A 12,989-nucleotide genomic window follows, 5' to 3' on the forward strand; every position below is an offset into this window, starting at 1 on the left:
CTTAACTTGCAGGCGAGGCGGAGAGGGTGTGTGATACAGGGGGGGGCTGGTGTTGACAATCTATTTATAAACTCAACTTTCATACTATACCTTGTATTCCTATTTCCCACTTCCAAATTCATCCTAACTATTCCCTTAGATCTTACACACGAATTCCCCCATGAGTGACTCCCGCATAGATGCTCGAGCAAAGTATATATTCTTCAAACCGACAAAGCAAATACCGGCATTATGGCATAATATGGTTGCGTTTCGTCACAATCTAACTAATATATGTAGCGGGCGAAAAATAACAGGTCATCTGACCCAGACACCTGAATCTCTACCGACTATAGTAGGAATCGAAGCCCACTTCAAGAGGGTATCGCTTGACAAACGCTCCGTCGCGGCCCGTTCCAAAATCCATCGCAACCTCCAGCATGGGGTTGGAGACAAAGAATCTGATGGATGGTTGGGCATTATCCAGCAATAGCCAGGAGTTGTATCATAACACAGATCGAACAATTTAAGTTCTCCAAGTGGCCCAAAGTTCTTGGAATAAGGCTTTGCCGATTTGATGTTAGAGACAAGGAAATCCACCCCCCAACCGGGTCGGAACGAAGCCCAATCACGTTCGCGGGCCATTGTTGCGAGCATGCCCTCTGCATACTCTTTGTCCAGACGTCCGGAGTTTTCCTGAAGAGTCTGGGCTACGTTACAGAGCCGCCAGATATCTTCTGGTCCCACCGAACTGAGAGACTCTGGCACATGAATGTTTTGCAAGACTTCAGGGGGAGGAGGCGCAGAGCCATCAGACGAACTTTGGTTTCCCACAATGGTATTGCCGATATATCCTCGATGCAAATCGAGTGGCTTTCGGAGATTTTCCACCATAAACATCGCTGCTGAGAGTTCCTTTTTATCGGGGAAAGCCTGCAAGCGGGCGCGACTGCTACATATGCTCACCAGCGCGATGACGATCAGATCCGGCGAAAGGGACAGCCCGGGGATATCCTTCCTGTATTTCTCGGGAACAGACTGCAGGGCTGAATTGCAGGCCTCGTGCAACATTTTGATCTTTTCGGCATCGAGTAGATGAGGAAAAGTGACGGGCACTTGACTAGAATCCATGGATATTTCTTCTTCGCCTGCTTGGGAAGGAAAGGTTGTCCATATAAGATCCTTCGGTGTGGCTGTAAATGCAACTTTCTCGATGTGCTTCCTTGTTTCTTCTTGCATCTGTGCGTTTGGGAATGGCCCCTGGGAATCCAGATCACAGCAAAACGCATTGAAAATAGCGATCAAACGGAAGGTCCCGGACCCGTCGATTACTCGGTGGTCAAAGGATACAACTAGGAGTAACTCGTCTCCAATCACGTTGGCCTTTACGCGTAACACGGGTGAAGGATTGTGTGGTGGGTAGATGATTGGGAAAGGCAACAAGGCAGGGTTGAACTTCCCGTCCACGTTGAGAGCAGTGGGCTCTGGATGGTGTTTAATGACCAGAATAGGGTATTTTTCAAGCTCGGCAGCAGTAGAAGGTCGCACCTGAAGTGCGTTGCTTATACCGTCTCGCAGGGTAGATGGTATCAACATCCCAGTCAGGAAGGGAAATATGGAGGCCACACGAGCAATCGCATCCTCCATTCGCTGAAGGACTTGCGCATGATTCTTGTCAATCAAACTAAATTCGAGAGATACAGTAAAGTGCCCCGGAGGCGAAAAATTGTCCAATGGCGTAAGATTGTAGGGTTGGAACATGTTTGCGAGATTTGAATATACAGAGTTTGAGGCTATGTCAAATTGTAATGATAAATCACAATGATAAAAAGGATGATCTCAGTCTACTTAAATAGTTTCAAAAACTTGACTTGGAATTCGGACTTAACATTTGATAACTCGACAATACGTACTCGATGGTCTATCCATTCTCTGTGCGACTCTTCTCCTGCAAGTAAATGATAGTCCACTTCTGTGTGACCCCAAGGTCGATGAACAGGATGTATCGAGACACCGAATCATAGTCCATAATTATGCATCATTGCTATTGTCTGGTTTGTATGTTGAGATCACTTATATCGCACTGAACCCTAATCGGTTCTCTGCGCAGAATACCCGCATGAAGATAATACCTGATTTTGTGTGACATCACTTTAATCGGCGATTCTCAACTATAACTACCAAGATCAACGTAGTAATATGATATAAAGCATAAGGTCATGTAACCATGAAAGGCAAGAAGCTTGATTTGGCAATGAACATTGGACGCCTCAAAGACTGTGTGTGTGGCTTTTCAGTACCTGCCATGGCTTGCATGATAGCCTTAGATCAAAAGTGCACCTTTGCAGAAAATGCAAGATGACTATGGTAAAAATAAACATAAGAGATAGAGAAACTCGGTAATTCTAAAGTTATCTTAGGGTCTACGAAAAATTAAGAGTAATGTTGATATGTGACGAGGTATTATATATTATGTAGCATATTTGCTCATGGCTACACGGCATGAATTGCTTATCACTTGCCTATGTTAACTACTATCAGCTTCGATATTACCTTCATATGTCTCGGTTGCTTAATTTATGTGAATCTAGTCTGATTCAAGCATCATCCATGTGCATGACTGTAGCTGATCTCTGAGCAGAATACCAACCTATCGAAAACGTGAACAGAACTGAAGAGGATGCATCCTTTTCATAATGTCCCGTGGCAACATTAAAGTCTACTGGACTAGAAAATAATAGACCATCCATGTCCACTTTTCAATGTTCTTCGGCCCTACCGAACTGAACCCCGACACTTACTTACATAGCACGCCAGTACCAGCATCTAATGCGTCACCTCAGCTCTATCATCTAAAATTCCTTGAAAGTACAGAGAAAGTCCTTGGGGATTAAATTATCTGGGCATACAGCCGGAAAAACGAAGGACGATCATCCGCGAGACCTGCTATTGGTGCATGGCCGCGGTCACGAGGAGACTGCGATATTCCACTCATCATTATGTTCCATCACGATGGGTATAACGAACTAATGTTATATCTCATAGTAGACATGATTATGGTCAGTTTCAATTTTATTTTCTTTGAGCTTCTCGTCTGGTCATAGACCAAGATGTTGACCTCGGGAATGCAGGAATCAGCATGTGCACCCCTGCGGGGGCAGCTGATATTACTATTGCTGGGGGCAGCTGTTTCTCCTGCGTGACAGGGACAGCAGATATCTATCACGATATCCGCAACGAGGAGAACGAAATCTCGAAGCATAAAAGGCGAAACAGGCGCCCATTTGCGCCTTGCTCAGAACTAAGTATAGGCAAAAACGACTTAGAAATGGCCCAAATTCAGAGACTAACAAGCGCAATGCTGAGCGCTCTTCTGCTTCTCCCGCCTGTTCTCGCAGGATCAGGGTCAGGAACGCTTATACCGCGAGCATCGCCGTCCTCGGCATCTATATCATCGACCACTCCATCAATGTCAACCCTAGCTGCGACCTGCAATAACCATTCAGAGTACTGCACCCGGCCCTACTCAAACATCACGTTCATAGGCGCCCATGACTCGCCCTTCGTCGGACCGTTACCACAGCAGAACCAAAACATCGATATAAAAGCCCAACTCGACATGGGAATCCGATACCTGCAAGGACAAACACACCGTTCCGTCATTGACAACAGCGTTATAGAGCTATGCCATACATCATGTCTACTCGAAGATGCAGGACCTCTTGAATCATTCCTGACGACTGTTAAAGACTGGCTGGATGCAAACCCAAACGAAGTCGTCACCCTTCTCTTGACGAACGGAGACTCCGTATCAGCCACCGAATTCGGAGACACTTTCTCCAGAAGCGGGATATCGAAATATGGCTACGTGCCCTCCAAAAGTCCATTGCCAATTGCAGACTGGCCCACACTGGGTGATATGATCTCCAGCGGAAAGAGATTGGTCGTATTCCTGGGTAGAAGCAGCAACCACAAGACCTATATATAGAAACTAACGTATTTAGACTACGGTGCTGACACTACAAAAGTGAACTACATCCAAGATGAGTTTGCTTACTACTTCGAGACAACCTACGGTGTTACGGACCCCAATTTCCCGGATTGCAGTATCGATCGGCCGTCTGGCGTTGCCGCTACGGGTCGTATGGGCATTGCCAATCACTTCCTTAATGTCGAGGTTTTTGGTATAAAGGTTCCGGCCCGACATCTGGCGGACACTACTAATGCTGCGACGGGGCCTGGTAGTATTGGTGCTCAGGCGGCGCTATGTGCTGGGTTGCATGGGCGTGTGCCTAATGTGTTGCTGGCGGACTTTGTGGATAAGGGGGATGTTATTACGGCACAGAAGAACTTGAACGGGTTATAGATCGAGTTTGGGGTCACTTCATGCTATGATGGCCATAGATATACATATCACTACATAGTATGATGTTGGAATATACTGTCAGGTTTGAGTTATTTGCCTTGCTGGAAAACGCTAGATACATTGGAAAGACATAGAAAACACCGAAGAGACACGGGAGCATAATAGAGCGCCTTCAAGGAAGGGACGCTTGAAAGATTTTATGGGGAGGTTTCTCTTATTCTTCACATCATAATCCTATTGTGATTGAAGAAACCTTCGGGCTTGTTACAAATTTCGTTTCATTCGCAACCTATGGATATGGATGGCAGAAGAATATTGCTGCCAAGGGTAGATACATAAGAAAACCATAAAACAATTTGTTCAGACTGAACAAAAGCTAGAAACTGCATATTACATGCCAATAGAGCACCATAGATCAGATATCAAAAGATCCGGTCCGGGTGCGACGGGCAAGAGATCCATTAGGGAATCCCAGGACAATGTACGTATTGCAGTGCATACTCCCCACAACACGCAAATCCTTGCCAAACTCCAGGCATAGACCATCTAATCCAGTTCATCCTCCGAATGAACGTCATCCGAGTCAGGCGAGGAATAGTGGACGTAGAGATGAGAGATCAAAACCTCAGGATCATCGTCGCACGCGATGTTTATGAAACAAGCGGATTTCCGGATCTCCTCGGAGACGTTGGCGTAGATAAGGCCGATTGCACAATCACACATGCGTTCATACCATAGGTACAGATTGTGGGAAGGAGGTAGTGGCTGAATCTCCGAGGTCACAACAGACCACACCGAGTGCTGGCGGAAAAGCAGGCGCATGGAGCTCAACCATTGTTCCCAGTTCGCATGGCCAATGAGATGGGTGACTTCGATGGGGACGAAGTGCTTATCGTGAGTAGTATCCATGAAAAATTTCACATGCTTCACGGTCTTGGCTTGCCCGGCTACGTCATCAACTATCGAGGGCACTGGGGGGTGATCATCGTCGTTCTCGAGGATGTGGAATGGGAATAGGAAGGCATCTAGGTCAATGGTAGAGAGGGGGCTGTCTGATCGTTGCATGTTTGGATTGGCCTCAGGCATGTCTTCCACCGTGGCCTTGGGAGGGGAAGACTCTATACCGGTGTTAGAAGGGAGAAACATCCATTCCCAACGTCCGTTTTGAGAAGAAAAGGTGGGATTGGGGCCAGAATTGGGACAGGGATCCAAGGTCATATCGTCCTGGGAACAGGGAAATTGGTTCAAGAAAAGACTGAGACCGGCAAACTCACTCTTTGCATTATTGCCATTTCCGTTGGCCGTATTGTTGGTACTAGAAGCGGAAGACTCTATAGTCCTGTTATTAGAGGGAAGATAATACCGGCCCCAGCGTCCATTTCGGGAAACAAAGATAGGGTAGGTAGTGGGGTCAGTAGTGGGAGCATGACATAGGATAAGATCATCCTCGGTACATGGGAATGGGGCTAAGATTGGGTCTGGAGCAGGAGGCAAGCCAAAACTGTACTCACTCTCGTTGTCACCATTGGCGACGGAACTGTGAGTGGGAGAAGACATCTCAGTTTTGATCTCTGCACAGGAGTAGTGGTTAGAATGAGTAGATTGTGTAACGCCCTGGAAGAAAGCCGGTCGAGGCTCTGTTAGTAAATTCCAATACTCACTTGGAGCAGACGATTCAGTCTTGGAGGTTCCTTGGGGGCTGCTGTTAACTTGCTCTAGGATGGCTGGCTGTATACGTCTTTGCCTCTTTCTGATAGGCGAGGATGATAGACGAGAGGACAAAGTATAAGACATACCTTTCTTGGCGCCCTTACTAGAGGGAGATTTGGCAGGCATGATGGATTTTGATGACGAGGTTTATGAAATCGAAAGGCGGAAGAGAAGACAAAATTTGAGGTGAGAAAGAGGATGGGGGAAGGAGGTTGATGGAACCCGTTTGCAACCAGCAACTTTTTATATGCGCCGTTGATAACCCGCCAGATTCCATAAGACAGGTCGTATTACACAAAGCACATAAAGCATATAAGAAAAGGTCATTATATAATGATTATTCCATTGTTCATGTACAAGAGTTGGACACGGCGTGAATAAAGCAATATTTACCAAGAGGACAAGTCCCTTTGAAACAAACTGTCTGAGACATGACATGCAGACCCTCGTTTGTAATAAATTATGTAGTCCTGTATACTAAGGATTATAATCCACAACAGGGATTGTAGTATCATCCAGACTGACAGAGCCAGGGGTGTCGATACCAGCGTACTTGTTGAGCCACCCTAGGACCTGTTGATGCCAGACAAGACTGTTTTCCTTGTTGACGACCCTATTTTAGTGTCAAGTTAGCTTTATTGACCCCCTGATGATGCATTCACATCCAAAAGCAGTAACTGCACTTACCAGTGGTTTTCATCAGGGAAATTGAGCAGTCGGCTTGGAACACCGCGTTCTTGCAGGACATTGAAAAGCGCCAAGCCCTCAGAGATGGGAAGTCGGTAATCCAAATCACTGTGAATGATGAGCTGCGGGGTAGAGAACTGCTTAATGTGCTCTGGAGCCGATGGATCCCAACGACGATAGTTGTCTCGATTGTCCCAGAAGGTGCCGTTGAACTGTGTAAGGGTTAATATACAAGTTGAGCAAATACCACGGAAAGGTATACATACCTCATGCTCCATGAACCACAGCTCCTCGGTCGAGACCTTTGCATCGGCCACAAATGTGCCGTCGTGGCTGGCCAGCGCCTTGAATTTGCGACCTAGGGGATTACCCTGGATCCAGTTGATCATGAAACCACCGTAGCTGGCGCCAGCTGCCACACCGCGATCGGTATCGATGAAGTCGAAGTTGTCCCGAACATGCTCCCAGCATTTAACCAAGTCGACATAAGGATAGCTTCCTGTTAATTGTTAGAAGGTAATAATAGGAGTGACTGATGACAATGACATACCCCAGTTGTTCGCGATCTCATCCGTGAGCTTATCGCCAAATCCAGTGCTACCAGTTGGGTTGGGCGCAACAACCACATATCCCTGGTCGGCAAAGGCCTTGTAGTTCCAACGAGTGCTCCAGGAGTCACCCCAGGAGCCTTGAGGACCACCGTGAATATAGAACAGGAGTGGGTATGACTTCGACTTGTCGAAGTTCTCGGGGTAGACAATCCACGCGTGAATCTATAAAGTTAATATCCCTTCATTCTCATGAGAAAATAGCAGACTTACATCTGTCCAGCTGCCCTTGAAGTAGAACTCATCAGCATCCGATGGGCCCATGTTCTTCAGCGCGGGGTCAACATCATTGGCAGAGAAGACAACACCTGTGACACCCTTGCTAGGATTGGCGGTATAAACATTGCGACTAGTATGGATAGCAGAGCCAGAAACCAAGTAGTCTCCGTTGGGTAGACCGTAGTAAGCAGCCACCGAGCCGGCGTCGGTGAAGTTCTTAGGCTTGAAATCATCACCAGCATTGACAGGGAGCAAGAAAAGGCGAGAGCGTGCAGAATCCTCGGTGTTCAGAACAAGATCCTTTCCGTTGGCAGACCACTTGATAAGACTAGGTGAGCGATCCCAGTCCTTGGCCAAGGTACGAATAGTATCCTTGGAGTCAATAGTGTGAACGTAGACAACACGACGATCTGACTCATAAGAGATATCTTGCATTTGGAGGTATGCAAGGCGACGACTATCTGGGGAAAAGACAGGGCTGCTCGAATCACCCTTGATGTCTTTCGGCGTGCCAGGGCTGTCTGGGCCATTGATAGCCACGGCCTTCTTGGATCCATCATGGGGCACAAGATAGATATATGAAGCAGTGTTGTTTGCGCGTGGCAGCTCAGGAGCCTTGCTCTTGAATGCAACCAACTTTCCGTTGGGGGAGATGTCATACTCAGACGAATCACCGAATGGCGGGTAGGGTGACTCGAGGTTCTTGACTCCTGCGACGAGGTTCTTGAGAGATCCATTAGAAGCGTAGCGGGAGGTCGCTCCATGTCCGGCTCTCTTCTTCTTTAGAGTTCCTGAGAAGATAGCATTGAATCTGGTAGTGAGCCACGTATCCCAGTGGCGGACGTAGATACTATCGTAGATACGCGCCGAGCTGAGGGGCGTGGTGGCGAGCTCTTTATTGTACGCCGTTCCGTTGGGGTAAGATTCTCCATACACCAAGAAGTTAATATCTCCAGACTTGGTGATGGCGGTCTTGAGGCCAGAAAGCGGCGCCGGCAGTGAAGCCGCCTTGTAGGCACTGCACAGAAGTTAGGAATGGTTCATCCAAATATGCATGTAAACTTACGAGTTTGTAAAGTCAGAGGTATCTGACACCCAAATCTCGGTACCTCCAGGAATCTCGGCATTGGTGCCGTTGATATACAACAGACCCGAGTCAGTAGACCCCAGCCAAGCCAATTCCGAGACATTGCTGTCGTCGGTAAGCTTGGTGACTTTTCCAGTCTTCAGATCCAGCAGACTCCACCATGATGATGTGGTGTGGGTCTCGAAGGAGTATTCAGAGGTGGAAAAGAATGCAACTTCCTATGTCAGGTTAATAACGCTTGATCGATATCTGCATACAGCTACTAGCGCAACTCACTCCAGATGGATTGGGAACAGCGTCACTCCGTCTCGGAGCCGAGATAAGTTGTCTACAAAGAAGATCAGCATCCGGCGAAGAAGCACAATTGATAAATTGGCTTAGAAGATCGGCACTTACTCGGGTGTAAGAGCTGCCGCAGAAATGACGATCGACCCGAGAGCCGTCGTCAATTGAAACACACGCATATTGACAATCAAGTATGAACCCACACAGCCCAGGAGAAACGTGCAGAGTAGTAAACGGGCTGCAGCAGACCCTGAAATATAAGTGTTGTGACTCCGCACGCCGAGTCAGCTAGTAGCCATGGCGGATAGCGCACTTTGCCGTCGAAGGGGGGCATGTTACATTCCGCGGTGCCAAGAAAGATAGGCATGATGTTATTTCCAGTTGTTGGCCGTTTCCAAGCCACTAATAAGACGTGATGCTAACAAAGAAACGCGGGGCGCAGGCCGACATTGTGCCAAGAAGGGTCCGGCTGCTTGGTGCAGCGCCAAGCGTACCGGAGTCCGCTGATAATCCGTTGATAGCCGGGATTATGGAAGACAGTCATGATATTGAATCATGATCAACAGGGGAATTATCCTAAAAAAGATAGATTATAGTAAGCAAACAGAGAGATGCCTACGGGAAATCATCCCCGAGATCGTATAGAGAGTCAAAGGAAGGATACTAGTGGCACCATGGTAAGCCCTAATGATGCACCCCATATGAGCAAAATGGTGCAATTTACACAATATGTACGACTACGCGACGCGGGAATATCAATATCCAATGAATTTGATTACAATCGCTATAGTTCGTTTGACAAAATCGCTTCAATACTCAAAGTCATCATCCACACCCCCCTTGCTCCCAGTCTCTTTGGCGACTGCTTCTTGTTTCCGATACATCTCCGCCACAGCACGCGTGGTAGTAGCCTCGTCTGGTTTCTTATCGTCGCGAGATTTGATATATCGCGGGAAACGCAGAGACACACCCTTTCCACCACCGGTTGTTCCTTGGAACTCATCGGCAGCGGCTTGGTAGCGTGGACTGAGGGTCAAGTCGGCTGTTTTCACTTCCCACACAAGTCTTGGCTCGAACCAAACATCCGGTTGATCCTTTGGGACGGCCGAGTGAGTGTAAAATGGCTTTGGGCGGTCAATTACCAGAGGAACTAGCGTCTGGTGTAGCTCTTCAAGTAGCACCTCGGAGAAGCCAGTGCCGATGTTACATATGGTCTCGTATGTGTCACTGTTGGGGTTATAGGCAGCGAGAAGGAAGGCACCGTAAACAGAAGTACGTTTTCCACGACCGTAGTAGGCCCCAAGTACGACAAGATCGAGGGAGTCGCCAACGCCAGCGAGATAATCTTTTTTAACCTGGATGATTCGTTAGCAATTTGTTGAATAGGAAGTCAACAAAAGAGGCATTCATACCTTCAGCCAGTTGCGACTCCGTTTACTTGGCTCATAGCCACTCTCCGCTGTGTCCAGCATCTTCACCATAAGACCCTCACACGAAGCTTTAACACTAGCCTCGAGCAATTCTTGGATCTCATCGAGAACATTGGAGTTGCCATACTGGGCAAATTGGAACTCCCCTTCAATCGGTTGGAAGCATTGGTGCATAAGCTCTCGCCGTTCCCGTAGAGACTTCTTGACGCAAGGCTATTGCAAAGTTAGCGAGAAAAACTAGGTATGGCCAAAAGCGACTCGCTGCACCTCTTTCCTCTCTCATAACCCTGGCGATAAACGAGAAGACCACCAAATCGCGAGGGAAAAGAAGATAGAAAGAGGAATCCAGCGAATCGCTCTTTCATAGTCATTAAAGAGACGAATGGTCTTACCTCTCCATTGAAGAAAAGCAAATCAAAGGCATACACGCAGACCTTGACCTTGACATCCTCCGCTTTGACATCCTTGCGCTTGCGAGTCATCAGTTGTTGGAATGGAAGAACCTTTTTGGCCTCCGTATCCCACGCGACAGTTTCGCAATCGAGAACGAAGCTCTTAACGTCAGCTTTGACCCACGTGTCGAGCTTGCCTAGAACATCGGGATACTTCTTCGAAAGATCTTCTGAGTTGCGGGAGAAGATTGACGAGAGTCCTTTGCTGTCCTTCTGTAATGTGTTCAAGGCTCCAGGATACTGGTGGATAGAATCCGGAGACACAAAATGGATCTGTGCTCTTTCTCCATCGTATTTATATTCGCAAGTAAATTCCTTCCCTTCGAACCGGTCAAGAACCTCAGTTATAGACTTGGTTGGTTTGGCAAGCATAGGTTTGATAGGAATTCCCGGGGAAAGCTTGCACACTTCAGGCAGCTTGAGCAGACCATGCTCAAGAACTGCAGGAATGATTACTTCGTAGGCAGGAAGCTCGCTGTAAACAGTCTTGAAGATGTTTTCACCTTCGACCATTTCCTCTGCAGACGGGATCTTCTTGCCAGCTGATTCAGCCTCGTGGGTCTGGACTGCCCGAGAAACAGCGACAAGAACTGTCTTCTCTGCGAGGCCCAGTCTCAGTTTACCTTCCAAAAAGCGAACGATGAATTTGGCTTCACTCGGGCCGCCCTTGTTCTCGGTGATATCCACTCCCTTGCCAGCAGTGTCGGCATCGGCTGCAGCCAACAGTTTCTTGATGCCTGAAATCTTTTTGTCTTGAGATCCATGACCCTGGACCTTCGCGATTCCAAGAAGGCCTTCATGTACACCTCGGACAGTCAAAGGCTTAGGCTTGAACATGGTAGGCTGGTTTGACCGACTTTTGGCAGCGACCAGTCCCAGGTCTCCAATTTCGCGTTGATCGGCCTTAATGACGGCAAGGCTGCGGCCGGTACATTCACCAATAGCTTTCATGATTAGTGACTCCCCGATGCCCAGTTCAATTCCGGCATAATCGGCAGCCAGTTTATTGATCATCAGCTGAACAGTGGGTAGGAAATCGGAAGGTGTCAGCCGGAGAACCTGACGAAGGAAAAGGGAACAGTGGTCCGTGATTTCCAAGCGCTTTCTGGTCATCTCCACTAGAGAAAATGTGGTACATAACGCAGCGTAAGGGACAGGAGCACCTGCTTTCCAGTCTGGGTACGGATCTTTACCACTGCCTTTCAATTTAGCTTGGAATTTTTCGATTGATTTCTTCGTGAGCTCCGGCTTGAGGTCATCCTCGTCTTCGCTTTCCAATGGGTCCTCCTCTTCTTCGACTGACGGTGACTTCTCTTCGGGAGTAATGTCAGAGAGCCTTTTTGCGACAGGTGGTGGTGATGGCGATTTAACCTTTGGCTTTGTTGACTCGGGCTTCTTCGGGGATGCCGATTGCTTCTTCGCAGCAGGAGAGGTCTTCGCGGAGGCCTTTCGACGCCTTTTAGAGACAGGCTGGATATCGGAACCATCGCTTTCTTCCGCCTCGGCGCTCTTTTCCCGCTTCACGCCCTTCATTGGCTCCGCCCCATTGAGGGCGGCTGTTGATGCTGAGTCGGTGGCGTCTTCCGCCTTAACTTCGTCGGTGGTATCCTTGGGCTCCGCCTCAGCGGCATCACTGCTTGCAGCTTGTCTCTTCCCACCAAAAGCTAATGTGGTTTGCTTCTTCGGCGGTTGGTTCGCACCCGAGCCGAAAAACCTCCTACAACGAATAGAATGAATTAGCGGAGTGAACCAAAACAAGGGCAAAAAAAGTCAGAGTGAAAGGGCGCATGCGCCATCGGTATTGTCGACGCACCCAATCGTCTGCTGTCCATCCCGTACATACCCTAGGGTAGCCTGTTTCCTGCTCTTATCATCAGCCATGATTCGCGATGCTGAGAACGTCGTTTTGTTCAAACTAAAATTTTGCTGCGCTGCCAGGCTGGCTGATATTAAGCCTGTAGATAGCTTGGAGATTGGTGTGGTCAAGGAATTATGTTGTCTTGCAGATCGTATGCTGAAGCTAGGTCTTGAGCGCGAAAGCGATAAAAGCGCGAGCTCTGGAATCCGCACAACCCGCATAGGCAATTCTCCTGGAACTTAATGGGCACAGAATATAGCCCAATATATAGTCCAAGCAGACCAAAGCCGGAATTAAAATAGCCAAGG

The 12,989-nt window shown here is 48.0% G+C and overlaps 5 protein-coding genes across 5 annotated transcripts; 1 reads left to right on the forward strand and 4 right to left on the reverse strand.

Moving 5' to 3' along the window:
* Window positions 1–322: 322 nt before the first annotated feature.
* Window positions 323–1,740, reverse strand: PGRI_077060 (uncharacterized protein; the record flags this gene model as incomplete). Its single annotated transcript, XM_040795420.1, has 2 exons — window positions 323–440; window positions 503–1,740. The coding sequence occupies 2 exons, from the start codon at window positions 1,738–1,740 to the stop codon at window positions 323–325; spliced, it is 1,356 nt and encodes a 451-aa protein (XP_040653097.1).
* A 1,597-nt stretch (window positions 1,741–3,337) lies between these two features.
* On the forward strand, window positions 3,338–4,345 carry PGRI_077070 (uncharacterized protein; the record flags this gene model as incomplete). Its single annotated transcript, XM_040795421.1, has 2 exons — window positions 3,338–3,935; window positions 3,984–4,345. 2 exons carry the CDS (start codon window positions 3,338–3,340, stop codon window positions 4,343–4,345), a joined length of 960 nt encoding a protein of 319 aa, XP_040653098.1.
* A 546-nt stretch (window positions 4,346–4,891) lies between these two features.
* PGRI_077080 (uncharacterized protein) lies at window positions 4,892–6,181 on the reverse strand (the record flags this gene model as incomplete). Its single annotated transcript, XM_040795422.1, has 2 exons — window positions 4,892–5,916; window positions 6,142–6,181. The coding sequence occupies 2 exons, from the start codon at window positions 6,179–6,181 to the stop codon at window positions 4,892–4,894; spliced, it is 1,065 nt and encodes a 354-aa protein (XP_040653099.1).
* A 351-nt stretch (window positions 6,182–6,532) lies between these two features.
* On the reverse strand, window positions 6,533–9,120 carry dppV (dipeptidyl peptidase DppV; the record flags this gene model as incomplete). Its single annotated transcript, XM_040795423.1, has 8 exons — window positions 6,533–6,668; window positions 6,743–6,954; window positions 7,009–7,241; window positions 7,293–7,515; window positions 7,564–8,587; window positions 8,636–8,874; window positions 8,933–8,984; window positions 9,053–9,120. 8 exons carry the CDS (start codon window positions 9,118–9,120, stop codon window positions 6,533–6,535), a joined length of 2,187 nt encoding a protein of 728 aa, XP_040653100.1.
* Window positions 9,121–9,750: 630 nt separating this feature from the next.
* PGRI_077100 (DNA ligase (ATP) CDC9) lies at window positions 9,751–12,704 on the reverse strand (the record flags this gene model as incomplete). The annotated part of the gene is made up of 4 exons (XM_040795424.1): window positions 9,751–10,296; window positions 10,354–10,584; window positions 10,764–12,540; window positions 12,637–12,704. 4 exons carry the CDS (start codon window positions 12,702–12,704, stop codon window positions 9,751–9,753), a joined length of 2,622 nt encoding a protein of 873 aa, XP_040653101.1.
* Between the last annotated feature and the right edge of the window lie 285 nt (window positions 12,705–12,989).

Source organism: Penicillium griseofulvum (genome assembly GCF_001561935.1).
Source record: "Penicillium griseofulvum strain PG3 chromosome Unknown contig_6, whole genome shotgun sequence".
NCBI classification, from domain to species: Eukaryota; Fungi; Ascomycota; class Eurotiomycetes; order Eurotiales; family Aspergillaceae; genus Penicillium; species Penicillium griseofulvum.